The 12,886-nt window shown below is 50.6% G+C and overlaps 1 protein-coding gene across 1 annotated transcript in view; it reads left to right on the top strand.

Annotated features, from left to right (window-relative positions):
* The window catches only part of BTBD9 (BTB domain containing 9), a 149,722-nt gene that overhangs the window by 107,360 nt on the left and 29,476 nt on the right, over positions 1-12,886 (top strand). Inside the window, exon 9 of the mRNA XM_083175427.1 lies at positions 6,154-6,261. Coding sequence (XP_083031553.1) covers positions 6,154-6,261 — 108 coding nt within the window. The remainder of the gene's footprint in view (positions 1-6,153; positions 6,262-12,886) is intronic.

A 12,886-nucleotide genomic window follows, 5' to 3' on the forward strand; every position in this document is an offset into this window, starting at 1 on the left:
TCACATGTGTTTACAGTGAAATAAACAGATGTGCAGGAGGAGGTGGCATCTGCAAAACATATCTTTGGATTGATGTTGAATTCCGCGTGGCCTCGGTCGGTACATTCCCGACATTGCAAAAAGAAGAGAATGTATTATTTTCAAGACGTGATTCTTTAAATAAGACTCCGACCAAGCAGCGTTGGGCACAGCACTGGATCCCCTATGAGCCCATCAGCCGGCTGAGTGATCCACTGAGTCACGCAAGCCGGCTGCCATAGCTCCTTCCAGGAGGTCAGGGAATCTCTGTCTTGGAAATCCTGACTTCGGCACTCTACCAAAACAGATTCCCTTCCCAACCCCCAAACGGCTGCAGACGCAATCACTTGATCCCTGCAGCCATCCTACACCAGGCAATGCAGGGCCTGTACTACACATACACAGTACGGCAGGGGTGGCCAAACTTGTCCTTAAGATCTACCAACAGTTCCTGTGTCTCAGGCAACCTGTGGATCTATAGTAGAATGAATGCAGCAGGTTTGAAAATGTGACAGTTAGTAATGACTACAGCTGTGCACCAGCTAGGTGATCTGAGAAATGTGACGGTTATTAATGACTACAGCTGTGCACCAGCTAGGTGGGGAAATGTGACAGTTAGTAATGACTACAGCTGTGCACCAGCTAGGTGATCTGGGAAATGTGACAGTTAGTAATGACTACAGCTGTGCACCAGCTAGGTGGCCTGGGAAATGTGACAGTAATGACTACATATGTGCACCAGCTAGACAGTCTGGGAAATGTGACAGTTAGTAATGACTATACCTGCAACCCAGCTAGGTGGTCTGGGAAATGTGACCGTTAGTAATGACTACAGCTGTGCACCAGCTAGGTGGTCTGGGGAATGTGACAGTTAGTAATCACTACAGCTGTGCACTAGCTAGGTGGTCTGGGAAATGTGACAGTTAGTAATGACTACAGCTGTACACCAGCTAGGTGAATTGGAAAACGTGGATAGTTGATAGATCTCCAGGACCAGTTTGGTCACCCCTGCAGTACGGGTTCTTTGCGTGCACAAAGTACCAGCCATCAGTACTCTGCGACAGATGCCCCAAGCACGTTGGGACCTGAATCAGGCCCGACGTGCGTTTTCCTTTTTACTCCCTGTTCAAAGGCTTTACACATTATTTAAATAAAACTTTGGTGTGGCCTAAATATCCCGTCACACTGATTAATCAGATCCAGTGCACCGACGGTTGGCAGAATTCACCCGGCTTAACGCATTGACCCTAATGGCAATGTACAATCTCTCATTAATATTTTGCCCAGAAGATGGCACATGCCAGACAGACATGGCATGAAGAGACTGCACAGCTGTAATGCATGGTAAACATGGAATATGTTTAATGGCGTGTTCTGCTTCAGATTTGTCTCAGGAACCCCTCAATGTGTAGTTGACATTAGTTGGTCATACATGAAAGGACTAAAGCTCAAACCCACGCTGTTGCCTAAATGCCCATCCTTCCCCTTTTCTGCCCACCTGTCATATTGACTTTATTATTGGCCAAGATTCCCAATCCGCCTGTACAGCGGGATTATCCACTCTGCGGCCCTTCCGGGTGTGATGCGCTGGTTCCTTTAATGTATGATCAGAGCAGGGACTGGAGCCCTCGCAGTGATGCTGTAATACTGGCTGGCAGCGCTTTGACCAGACCAGTACGATGAACAACTTCCTTCTAATCCGATGATCAGAAGCCGGGCCCGCGTCACTTCTAAAGCTTTCCGATCGCATTGTACATCTGGTGATTTAATTTCCCCTCTCTTTGCTTTTTGAAGAACTGCATCTGAAAACCGCACGGTGGATCTGATGATCAAAGGAATTCCATTGACACAAGTAATTAGCTAAATCTCATTTAAATCTCATTTTTTCCTTGCGTTCATGCCTGTTATCAACACACAAAGTTGTGAGAGATGCCAGTGAGCAGCTGTCAGTATTTCAAGTTAGAACATAATTGTCAGATACAGTATGGACTTGCCTTTACGTTGTTATTATTATTATTATTATTATTATTATTATTATTATAATACGACACACCATTATATAATCTTAACCAAACAAAATCCATTCCAATGCTTTTACTCGCAAATTAAGTCCAGGTGCCATCAACGGTCTCCAAAATTGAACCCGCTTGTGTACAATTAATCTTATTCACAATAAATACTTCCTTTTTAGTGGTCCCACAGCTGGTTCTGAAATTCTGAGCTTCCTCGTGAAGTTCAGGGAAAGTTTAAAATAAATTATTTTAAAATGTTATTTAAAAACACTGATCGTGTGATGCAATAAGATTTCAAAGATTTTTTTATAATCTCCTTTAGCACGGTCAAGTCTACCATAAATAAAGTACGGGATTTATGTAGATCAGGCCATCTTCAAAAGCTGAAGATCCATAAAACGGGCTCGTGTTAGGGAGACTAAGGTGAGGTCTATGGCAATCCTGTGAAAATTAGGGGGGTATTCAATCTCCCGCAGCTATTCCCGATGGGGGAGATGGTGGCGGTGCCCTATTCAATACTGTCTTTCCAGACAGCATTGAACAGGTATCTCGGAAAAACGGACCCGGCTTTAGAAACAGTCGGGACTGTTCTGCCGAGAATGGAAGTGGCCGATCCGCGGGCATATCTCGCGGAAATGACCCCTTTTTGGTGTTCGGCAGGCGGGACATTGAATCCCAACTGCTGATTCTTCGTCGAGCCGGCCAAGAACGGGACAGGGTCACGATAGTTTGACCCGGGATGGAATATCCACCTTAGACTCTCCAGTAATCTGTGCTTTATAGAAGCGTAAACAAAAATAAAAAAATGTTGAATAAAACACTTTGTGGCCCCTTTACACTTGTAACTTCTCAGAGGTAGAAGTGAGATCCGCCTTGAATTGCCGGCAGATTCCCGGGCATCAGGATCGCATACTATACATTATGGGGCCAATTCTGGTTTGAACAGAGTAATCTGAATTTGGCTCCTCCCCCGATTGCCGGGGTTTGCGCATTGCGCACTTCTGCACATGTGCAAACCTCGATAGCAAATAGCCTTGGCGAATTACACTGTCGCTGTGCCGCTCGTAGAGGGGAGGGCGGGATGGGGGGCGGTGGCTATGCTGGCACATGGGAACGCCCAGCAATTTCATGGGTGTCCCCATAAAAACCCTGGGCATGTGGGCAGGCCCATGCTTGCTGGGGGAAGGGGTGGGGGGCTGATGTCACATAACGTTAGCCGCCTGGGGGGGGGGGGCGGGAGATTCACCAGGGTTATATAACATGGACTTGGTAAGTTGCGAGCTTACCCCTCCCCTACCCGTACCCATGCAAACTACTGTGATAGTCGACAAAGGTGTTCGTACAGCGGCCCTGCACATGCGCAGAGCGGGAATACTCCGGGGACCGATTTAACCTGAATGGGCCCTAAACATGGCCTTTTTTTATAAAAATGGCTACAGGCTGCATAGGGCACAGTAACGGACATTGTGTGTATAGAAATGAGTCACCTATAACTCATTGGTACAAGCATTGCCGCACCATGTACAGTAACTTGTCCCATCGGTCTGGTTCTCCCGATGTCCTCTTCATTCCCTTCATGTCCGTCCGTATAGCGACCAGATTGTCTCTCTCGCTGCGCTGCTCCATCTTCTCACCTGTAATGAAGTCCTTAAATGATTATACGTGGCCCACATGGTCCGCAATGACTGACAGAGGTGCGCTGTCTGGTCCAGATGCAGAGATTGAAGTAAGGGAATACTAAAGCTGAACGTCAGGGGACATCCTCATCAGGGCTCATTTCACCAGGGATCGTCAGCAATTTGGCCGATTATCGAACGACTGCGCGTGCACATCGGCCGTATTTACTGACAAATTTCCTGATTTCTAAGTAGTAGCAGGTTGATTGACATCTGTGACGTCAATGCTGACCACTTCCAGCCGGTCTCAGTCGCAGATTGGCCTCGGGCCTGCTCACATTTCCACAGATGGCAAAGACCCTTCAATGTTCCGTGAATTCCGAGCGGATTGCCGAGCGGATCGTGGTTAACGATTCATTCGCAAATTTTCACGGGTGTGTTTTCTTTGGTGTACTCTTGTTGGGTCGACACATATTAGTTTGACCACTGAAGGCCACCATGGCTGACGTCGACACATGAAATAGGTCAACAGTATTGGAAGGTCGACACAAACATTAGGTTTAACAAAGACAGTCAAAAGGTCGACATGAATGTTCCACTTGTTTTTTATGCCAACGGGTGCCGACAGGCGGTATTTCATGCCCTACCACCCACTAGGGCAGGGCTGGGCAATTGCGGCCCTCCAGATGTTGATGATCTACACATGCCAGCATGCCTTGCATCAGTTTCAGCATGGCCACATAGCAAAACTAATGCAAAGCATCCTGGGATGTGTAGTTCCTCAACATCTGGAGGGCCGCAATTGCCCAGCCCTGCACTAGGGCGTGGAGGGAGAATAGAATAGTGTGCCGGGCGTAGCGTGGCATCGTGCCTGAAGCATGGCGAGTGCAGCGGTACACTATGATCATGTCAACTATGTAAACATTCGGGACAAAAATAACCGTGAAAACTCATGACCTTTTGACTGTCGACCTAGCCTCTGTCAACCCAATGCTTGTCGACGTGATAGTGCTCGACCCTATGACCTTTATCCTTTTCTTTCTGTCTGGGCGGCGGCTATCTACTCACAGTCCACCGTGTATTCTCACATTAACAGTCCAATTAGGCGCAATGGCCGCCTAGCGCTTGAGGTCATTAGAGCATCCCACCTAGTTTTACTAAAGGGATTCAGTGTTTTAATATTTACTCAGTTTCCTTTTTGAGTGTTCCTATAAAGCCCATGTATCAGCCGTTAGTAGCAGCGGCGCTGTATGTCTGTTCCTGTATGGCAGGGGTGGCAAAACCGGTCCACGAGATCTACCAACGGTCCACGTTTTCCAGATCCCCTCGCTGGAGCACAGGTGGAGTCATTACTAACTGTTACATTTCCCAGATCACCTAGCTGGTGCACAGCTGTAGTCATTACTGTCACATTTCCCAGACCACCTAGCTGGTGCACAGGTGCAGTCATTACTAACTGTCACATTACCCAGATCACCTAGCTGGTGCACAGGTGTAGTCATTACTAACTGTCACATTTCCTAGACCATCCAGCTGGTGCACAGGTGTAGTCATTACTAACTGTCACATTACCCAGATCACCTAGCTGGTGCACAGCTGTAGTCGTTACTAACTGTCACATGACCCAGATCACCTAGCTGGTGCACAGCTGTAGTTATTACTAACGGTCACATTTCCCAGATCACCTAGCTGGTGCACAGGTGTAGTCATTACTAACGGTCACACTTCCCAGATCACCTAGCTGGTGCACAGCTGTAGTCATTACTAACTGTCACATTCCCCAGATCACCTAGCTGGTGCACAGGTGTAGTCATTACTAACTGTCACATTCCCCAGACCACCTAGCTGGTGCACAGGTGTAGTGATTACTAACTGTCACATTCCCCAGATCACCTAGCTGGTGCACAGCTGTAGTCATTACTAACTGTCACATTCCCCAGACCACCTAGCTGGTGCACAGGTGTAGTGATTACTAACTGTCACATTTTCAAACCTGCTGCATTCATTACTACTTTAGATCCACAGGTTGCCTGAGAAACATGAACTGTTGGTAGATCTTGAGGACAGGTTTGGCCACCCCTGCTGTATGGTAACTCACCTTGTTCTGCTCCCAGCTCTCATACATATATATATAGGCCGCAATATCCAATAAGAATGTCTGTGATTTGCAGCCGACATCTCGCAGATGAGAATTGCCCGGGAAGTGATGACATGTATGACTTATTTAGAAATGACTGTTAATCAATTCTCTGTAGCTGTCACACCTGCGGCAGGGACGTGAGCGATGTGATATTAAACAATGCAGGAATAACATGCAGTCCATTTAAATCCATTTCTTTCTTTCGGGCCTCAGTCCTGTTTCATGTAAAAAGGCCGTGAGCGCTGACAGTATACTCTAATATCCTTCCGTATACGTGTTCTCGCTCTGTCATGTTGCTGGAAGTAGCTGTGTATGTTTGTATGGCTATTTACTGCCTAACCCGTTGTTATCTTTCCTCGTATAACAGGTTATTGCTGTGGGATTGTGATGATCGCAGTTACAGTTACTACATCGAGGTATCTATCAACCAGCAGCAGTGGACGATGGTGGCTGATAGGACGAAAGTTCCCTGCAGGTAAGTTTCTACACAGTGATGCGTCTTTATAGAGAGGTTCATTGTATATAACGGGTTGGAATGATCCAAGTGATGATAATCTCTGATAACATCCTATAACACTTATTATGATTTTACAATGTCCAATTATTGAATCTTGATGATTTTGTAGTGACGTGCAGTACCGTCTCCCTGCCAATAGATGTCAGTGCTGCAGTGACAGTTGATAAAAAGCTGATGAGACGATTGATACATTCGCTGATAGTGATACAATAATGTTATTACTTGAAGTAGCTGCGGTAGTACTTGGCGCAGAGGGCGTTGTGCATCACTGGAGAATTGTAGAGTGTCAATACTACTCTGATACATCTAGTACAGAGTGTTCTGTATTACAACACTGACGTACAGACCAGACCTGTGCTAGGAGCACCACAGCAGAGAGCGACACGCCTGGCAGGAAAGAGGAACTGCACGGGTTTCGATAGATACAGGGTGTTTGAATGAACGCTATACCAAGGGCCCGATTCAGACCTGCGTGTAATCGCAGCCTAGCCACCAGGTAACCGCCGGCCGTGCGAATCCCTTCAGTAACATACGGTTCCGTCTCCTCTATCTAGACAACACTTAGCCCTTATTATGCAGCGTCTAATTTCAGGCCAGGAGAGAATCTGGCTTGTAAAGGTTACGTTAGTGTGATGGATCCCAGCTGATGTCACTGAGACGGAAACAAAGTCTACTGTCAAGTCCCGGAACAAAGAAACTGGTTATTATGCTCTTTGGGCTGATGTACGGAAACCAGTGTCCATATTAATAATCAGCTCCTCAGAGCTCACACAGACAGTCAGCTCCTCTGCCCGTCTCCCCCTCACTTCCCGGGATCTATCAGCCAGCTCTCGCTACCTCCCTATGAGAAGCCAATTAGTGTTCCGCGCTGATGTCATTGTCATCCTGTAAATGCCGTGTGTAGATTTATTATTCTCCACAATTTTCTTTGCATAAAATAACAATAATGAAAGACTTCCTTTTTCTTTGCTTTATTTTGTCTTAAAGGGCAAACATGTATGATAAGTTTGCCGGCGTCTCCTGGCCCCCGAGTCATGTGGCAGTAATGTCTTTCAAATTGTCAGCGCTGTAAATAGGGCGAACGCCGGTAATTAGACCCAGATCCTCCACTATCTGACCTTTTATTTCTGGCAAATAGCAGCCGTTATTGTCGCAGATTATTCTATGAAAGCAATGGCATAAATATCTGGGGATTGTCTCTAATATTCTCTGCCCCGACCAGCGAGGGGGGATCACAGTACTTCAGTGGTGTGAGTGCAGCTATGATCAGTGCTTGGAATATTACAGTACAGGAGGTTATATATAGGAATGTAGGCATAGACAATGCTCAGGATATTACCATTCACACTGGTAGTTCCCAAACTTTCCTGACCCCCTATGGTATACACCGTATTCGCTCCTTTTGCATCCTGTGCAATGCCAATGACTGCCAAAGGATCCGACAAATCCTTGTGGAGGCCGCGGCGATCTTCAGATCCGATGCGCGCAATTTAATGGCCCCCATACACTTGTGCGGTCATATGCGACATCGCATCCGATTACAAAAAAAAGGGCTTTTTCCAGCACCAAATGTGTTATCGCAGATGGCATGCAACATCGGCCGGCAGGCGGTGGTTTAGCAGAGCAGGAGGGCTGGCGGGCAGCGGTAGTCGGCAGTGGGCTGCAGAATTAGAATTTTTTTTTTCAAAACACTGTGCGGCCCTCTGATTGGCTGAAAGCTCTCAGCCAATCAGACGCCTTACCTTCAGGCAGCCACTGATTTGCTAAAAGAGAGCTATTTCTTAGCCAATCAGACGGCCGCCCAATGTTTTAAGATGTTTTTTCAACTTCTGCCACCCGCTAGCCCTCCTGCTGCCCCCTCCACTTCCCCGCCGCCAGCTCTCCTGCTGCCCCCTCCACTACCCCGCCGCCAGCTCTCCTGCCACCCGCCAGCCCTCCTGCTGCCCTCTCCACTACTCCACCGCCAGCTCTCCTGCCACCCGCCAGCCTTCCTACTGCCCCCTCCACTACCCCGCCGCCAGCTCTCCTGCCACCCGCCAGCCCTCCTGCTGCCCTCTCCACTACTCCACCGCCAGCTCTCCTGCCACCCGCCAGCCTTCCTACTGCCCCCTTCACTACCCCGCCGCCAGCTCTCCTGCCACCCGCCAGCCTTCCTACTGCCCCCTCCACTACCCCGCCGCCAGCTCTCCTGCCACCCGCCAGCCTTCCTGCTGCCCCCTCCACTTCCCCGCCGCCAGCTCTCCTGCTGCCCCCTCCACTACCCCGCCGCCACCCGCCAGCCTTCCTGCTGCCCCCTCCACTACCCCGCCGCCAGCTCTCCTGCCACCCGCCAGCCCTCCTGCTGCCCTCTCCACTACTCCACCGCCAGCTCTCCTGCCACCCGCCAGCCTTCCTACTGCCCCCTCCACTACCCCGCCGCCAGCTCTCCTGCCACCCGCCAGCCTTCCTGCTGCCCCCTCCACTTCCCCGCCGCCAGCTCTCCTGCTGCCCCCTCCACTACCCCGCCGCCACCCGCCAGCCTTCCTGCTGCCCCCTCCACTACCCCGCCGCCAGCTCTCCTGCCACCCGCCAGCCCTCCTGCTGCCCTCTCCACTACTCCACCGCCAGCTCTCCTGCCACCCGCCAGCCTTCCTACTGCCCCCTCCACTACCCCGCCGCCAGCTCTCCTGCCACCCGCCAGCCCTCCTGCTGCCCTCTCCACTACTCCACCGCCAGCTCTCCTGCCACCCGCCAGCCTTCCTACTGCCCCCTCCACTACCCCGCCGCCAGCTCTCCTGCCACCCGCCAGCCTTCCTACTGCCCCCTCCACTACCCCGCCGCCAGCTCTCCTGCCACCCGCCAGCCTTCCTGCTGCCCCCTCCACTTCCCCGCCGCCAGCTCTCCTGCTGCCCCCTCCACTACCCCGCCGCCACCCGCCAGCCTTCCTGCTGCCCCCTCCACTACCCCGCCGCCAGCTCTCCTGCCACCCGCCAGCCCTCCTGCTGCCCTCTCCACTACTCCACCGCCAGCTCTCCTGCCACCCGCCAGCCTTCCTACTGCCCCCTCCACTACCCCGCCGCCAGCTCTCCTGCCACCCGCCAGCCTTCCTACTGCCCCCTCCACTACCCCGCCGCCAGCTCTCCTGCCACCCGCCAGCCTTCCTGCTGCCCCCTCCACTTCCCCGCCGCCAGCTCTCCTGCTGCCCCCTCCACTACCCCGCCGCCACCCGCCAGCCTTCCTGCTGCCCCCTCCACTACCCCGCCGCCAGCTCTCCTGCCACCCGCCAGCCCTCCTGCTGCCCTCTCCACTACTCCACCGCCAGCTCTCCTGCCACCCGCCAGCCTTCCTACTGCCCCCTCCACTACCCCGCCGCCAGCTCTCCTGCCACCCGCCAGCCTTCCTACTGCCCCCTCCACTACCCCGCCGCCAGCTCTCCTGCCACCCGCCAGCCTTCCTGCTGCCCCCTCCACTTCCCCGCCGCCAGCTCTCCTGCTGCCCCCTCCACTACCCCGCCGCCACCCGCCAGCCTTCCTGCTGCCCCCTCCACTACCCCGCCGCCAGCTCTCCTGCCACCCGCCAGCCCTCCTGCTGCCCTCTCCACTACTCCACCGCCAGCTCTCCTGCCACCCGCCAGCCTTCCTGCTGCCCCCTCCACTACCCCGCCGCCACCCGCCAGCCTTCCTGCTGCCCCCTCCACTACCCCGCCGCCAGCTCTCCTGCCACCCGCCAGCCCTCCTGCTGCCCTCTCCACTACTCCACCGCCAGCTCTCCTGCCACCCGCCAGCCTTCCTACTGCCCCCTCCACTACCCCGCCGCCAGCTCTCCTGCCACCCGCCAGCCTTCCTACTGCCCCCTCCACTACCCCGCCGCCAGCTCTCCTGCCACCCGCCAGCCTTCCTGCTGCCCCCTCCACTTCCCCGCCGCCAGCTCTCCTGCTGCCCCCTCCACTACCCCGCCGCCACCCGCCAGCCTTCCTGCTGCCCCCTCCCCTACCCCGCCGCCAGCTCTCCTTCCGCCCACCCCACTGACCAAGGCCACCACAGTTCCTAATTGTGGGCGATTGCATGTGGTGAAAAACAATGCAAAAAGGCAATGCAATAAATATTATGTGCGGCACATAATGTTTATCGACATGACAACGAGCGGCGATTTCAAAATGGCATGCCATATCTCGCATATGTATAGGCACCATAAGAGTGGTTCCATAGTAATGCTGGAATTATTAGAGAGCAGCGTTTGGTAAAGTTTGGAGCATTAGAGCGCAACCACGGTTGATGTACGGAGTATTAGAATGCCGCTACGAGTAAGAGGTGGGGCATTAGAGTACATGTAGAACGCTTGCTCCCAGCTGAGATGTCACTATAATGACTATTCCGGCCGGACATAGACTCTGAGTAGATTCCGCTCCTGACGGCTGAGATAACGGTATGACGGGAATACGGAGAAGATAGAAATGTTCTTTATTCATTGCGCTGTGTGAAGACTTTCTAATTATAAACTTTAATTAACTTTATTTTTTTTTCTTCTGCTTCAGATTAAATGAATATGAAATATTCTCAGACTTTGTTGCTCCCTCTACCAAATTACCTTTAGTATATCGCCGCCTTATTTTTCTTTTATGTCTATTTAATTCATCTGGATTTCCCCCCGTAGATCTTTATGAAGTTTATTGAAAAGCAGTAAAGACATTTTAGCATTTTTTTTAGTGTGATTGTTAGAGCTGATCTATAGTCATGGCTCGGGATTTTGGCTCAGTAGTGCACGGCGCTGCCATCTGCCTCCCGTTCCCCGCAGCCCCTCCCTAATGCCGCTGACGCTGCAAGGAATACAATGTGCCGGGTTCTTCTCCAAATCCTCCTCTTTCTGACAGGGACTGACATGTACACGTGTTGTCAGTTTTTCAGCTTCTCCAAGTTACCGGGAAAATCTCCCATTTTTACTTTTTAATCTACTATAATAGCTGCTGACTTTTTCTCCTCTTTTCCATTTGTGTTTATGCATTTTATATAGAATAAATCCCCTGGAATAGCTTCTTTAGTGATCATTCTAGCACCTGCCATCTTTGAAAACCTATGCAGTTCCTCTTCCCTGCCTGAGGTGTCGCTGTCTGCTGTAGTGCTTTTAGCACAGTGTGATCTGTATATCAACATTGATATGCAAACCAGACCTGTGCTAGAAACACCACAGCAGACAGCGACACCCCAGGCAGGGAACAGGAACTGCATAGGTGTTCAAAGCTGGTGGGTGCTAGAATGAACACTATATAAAGATGCTGGCATTGAATATACCGATGCTGGCATCCCAGCTGCCATCTAAACACCGGATCTTCAGGATCAGGGTGGTAATTAAGCTGAACCAGATAGCTTATGGCTGGGGCAGGGGGATTAGATTTAGGCACTACTGAAGGGGGGTCTTAGGGTCAGCCTCTCAGGGGTTGTTCTATTGAAGGTTGGAGGTCGCCCACAGTAACCAATCAGAATCTACGTGTTTATTTAGCACCTTCTAGTAAGATAATAGAATCTGATTGGTTTCCCATAGCAACCTCCCATCTTAATTAGGACTCCCATCCTTTAGAAGGGGTTTTTGGTTGGGCTGCGAGATGGGGGTTTATGCTTCTAGAAGGGAGAGAGAGGGTAAATATACTTAACTGTCCCCTGTTGGTATTACCGCCTTCAGGATGCCGGCTTCCATATTCTGACAGCTGGCCATCTGTATGTATCCCAATACATATGACACTGTGCTCGGTCTTTTCAGCTCGTTGCCCTGTATAATATCACAATAGGGTATTGTATTCAATATGTGGCAGATGACTAACATGGTCTTTAATGGACGAGGGGAGGTTATACCCCGACACGGCAAAGCGTAAAAATGTGTCTATTTAATTTGGAGTTGAGGTTGTCCATTCATTAGTCATCATTTATTTATTTATTTATTAACAGTTTCTTATATAGCGCACACATATTCCGCAGCGCCTTATAGAGAATATTTGAACATTCACATCAGTCCCTGCCCAGAGGAGCTTACAATCTATATTCCCTACCACATGTACACGCACACACAGACATTCTAGGGTTAATTTTGTTGGGAGCCAATTAACCTAGTATATTTTTGGATTGTGGGAGGAAACCGGAGTACCCGGAGGAAACCCACACAAGTATGCAGAGAATATACAAACTCCACACGGTTAGGGCCATGGTGGGAATGGAACCCATGACCTCAGTGCTGTGAGGCAGTAATGTAACCATTACATCATACATACTGCCCTGTATATATAACACATGGTGGGGATAGAACCCATGACCTCAGCGCTGTGAGGCAGTAATGCTAACCATTACACCGTCCGTACTGCCCCGTATATATAACACATGGTGGGGATAGAACCCATGACCTCAGTGCTGTAAGGCAGTAATGCTAACCACTACACCATCCATGCTGCCCGTATATATAACACATGGTGGGAATAGAGCCCATGACCTCAGTGCTGTGAGGCAGTAATGCTAACCATTACACCGTCCGTACTGCCCCGTATATATAACACATGGTGGGGATAGAACCCATGACCTCAGCGCTGTGAGGCAGTAATGCTAACCATTACACCGTCCGT

The sequence above is a fragment of the Crinia signifera genome, chromosome 3 (genome assembly GCF_055691185.1).
Source record: "Crinia signifera chromosome 3, ASM5569118v1, whole genome shotgun sequence".
Classification (NCBI taxonomy): Eukaryota; Metazoa; Chordata; class Amphibia; order Anura; family Myobatrachidae; genus Crinia; species Crinia signifera.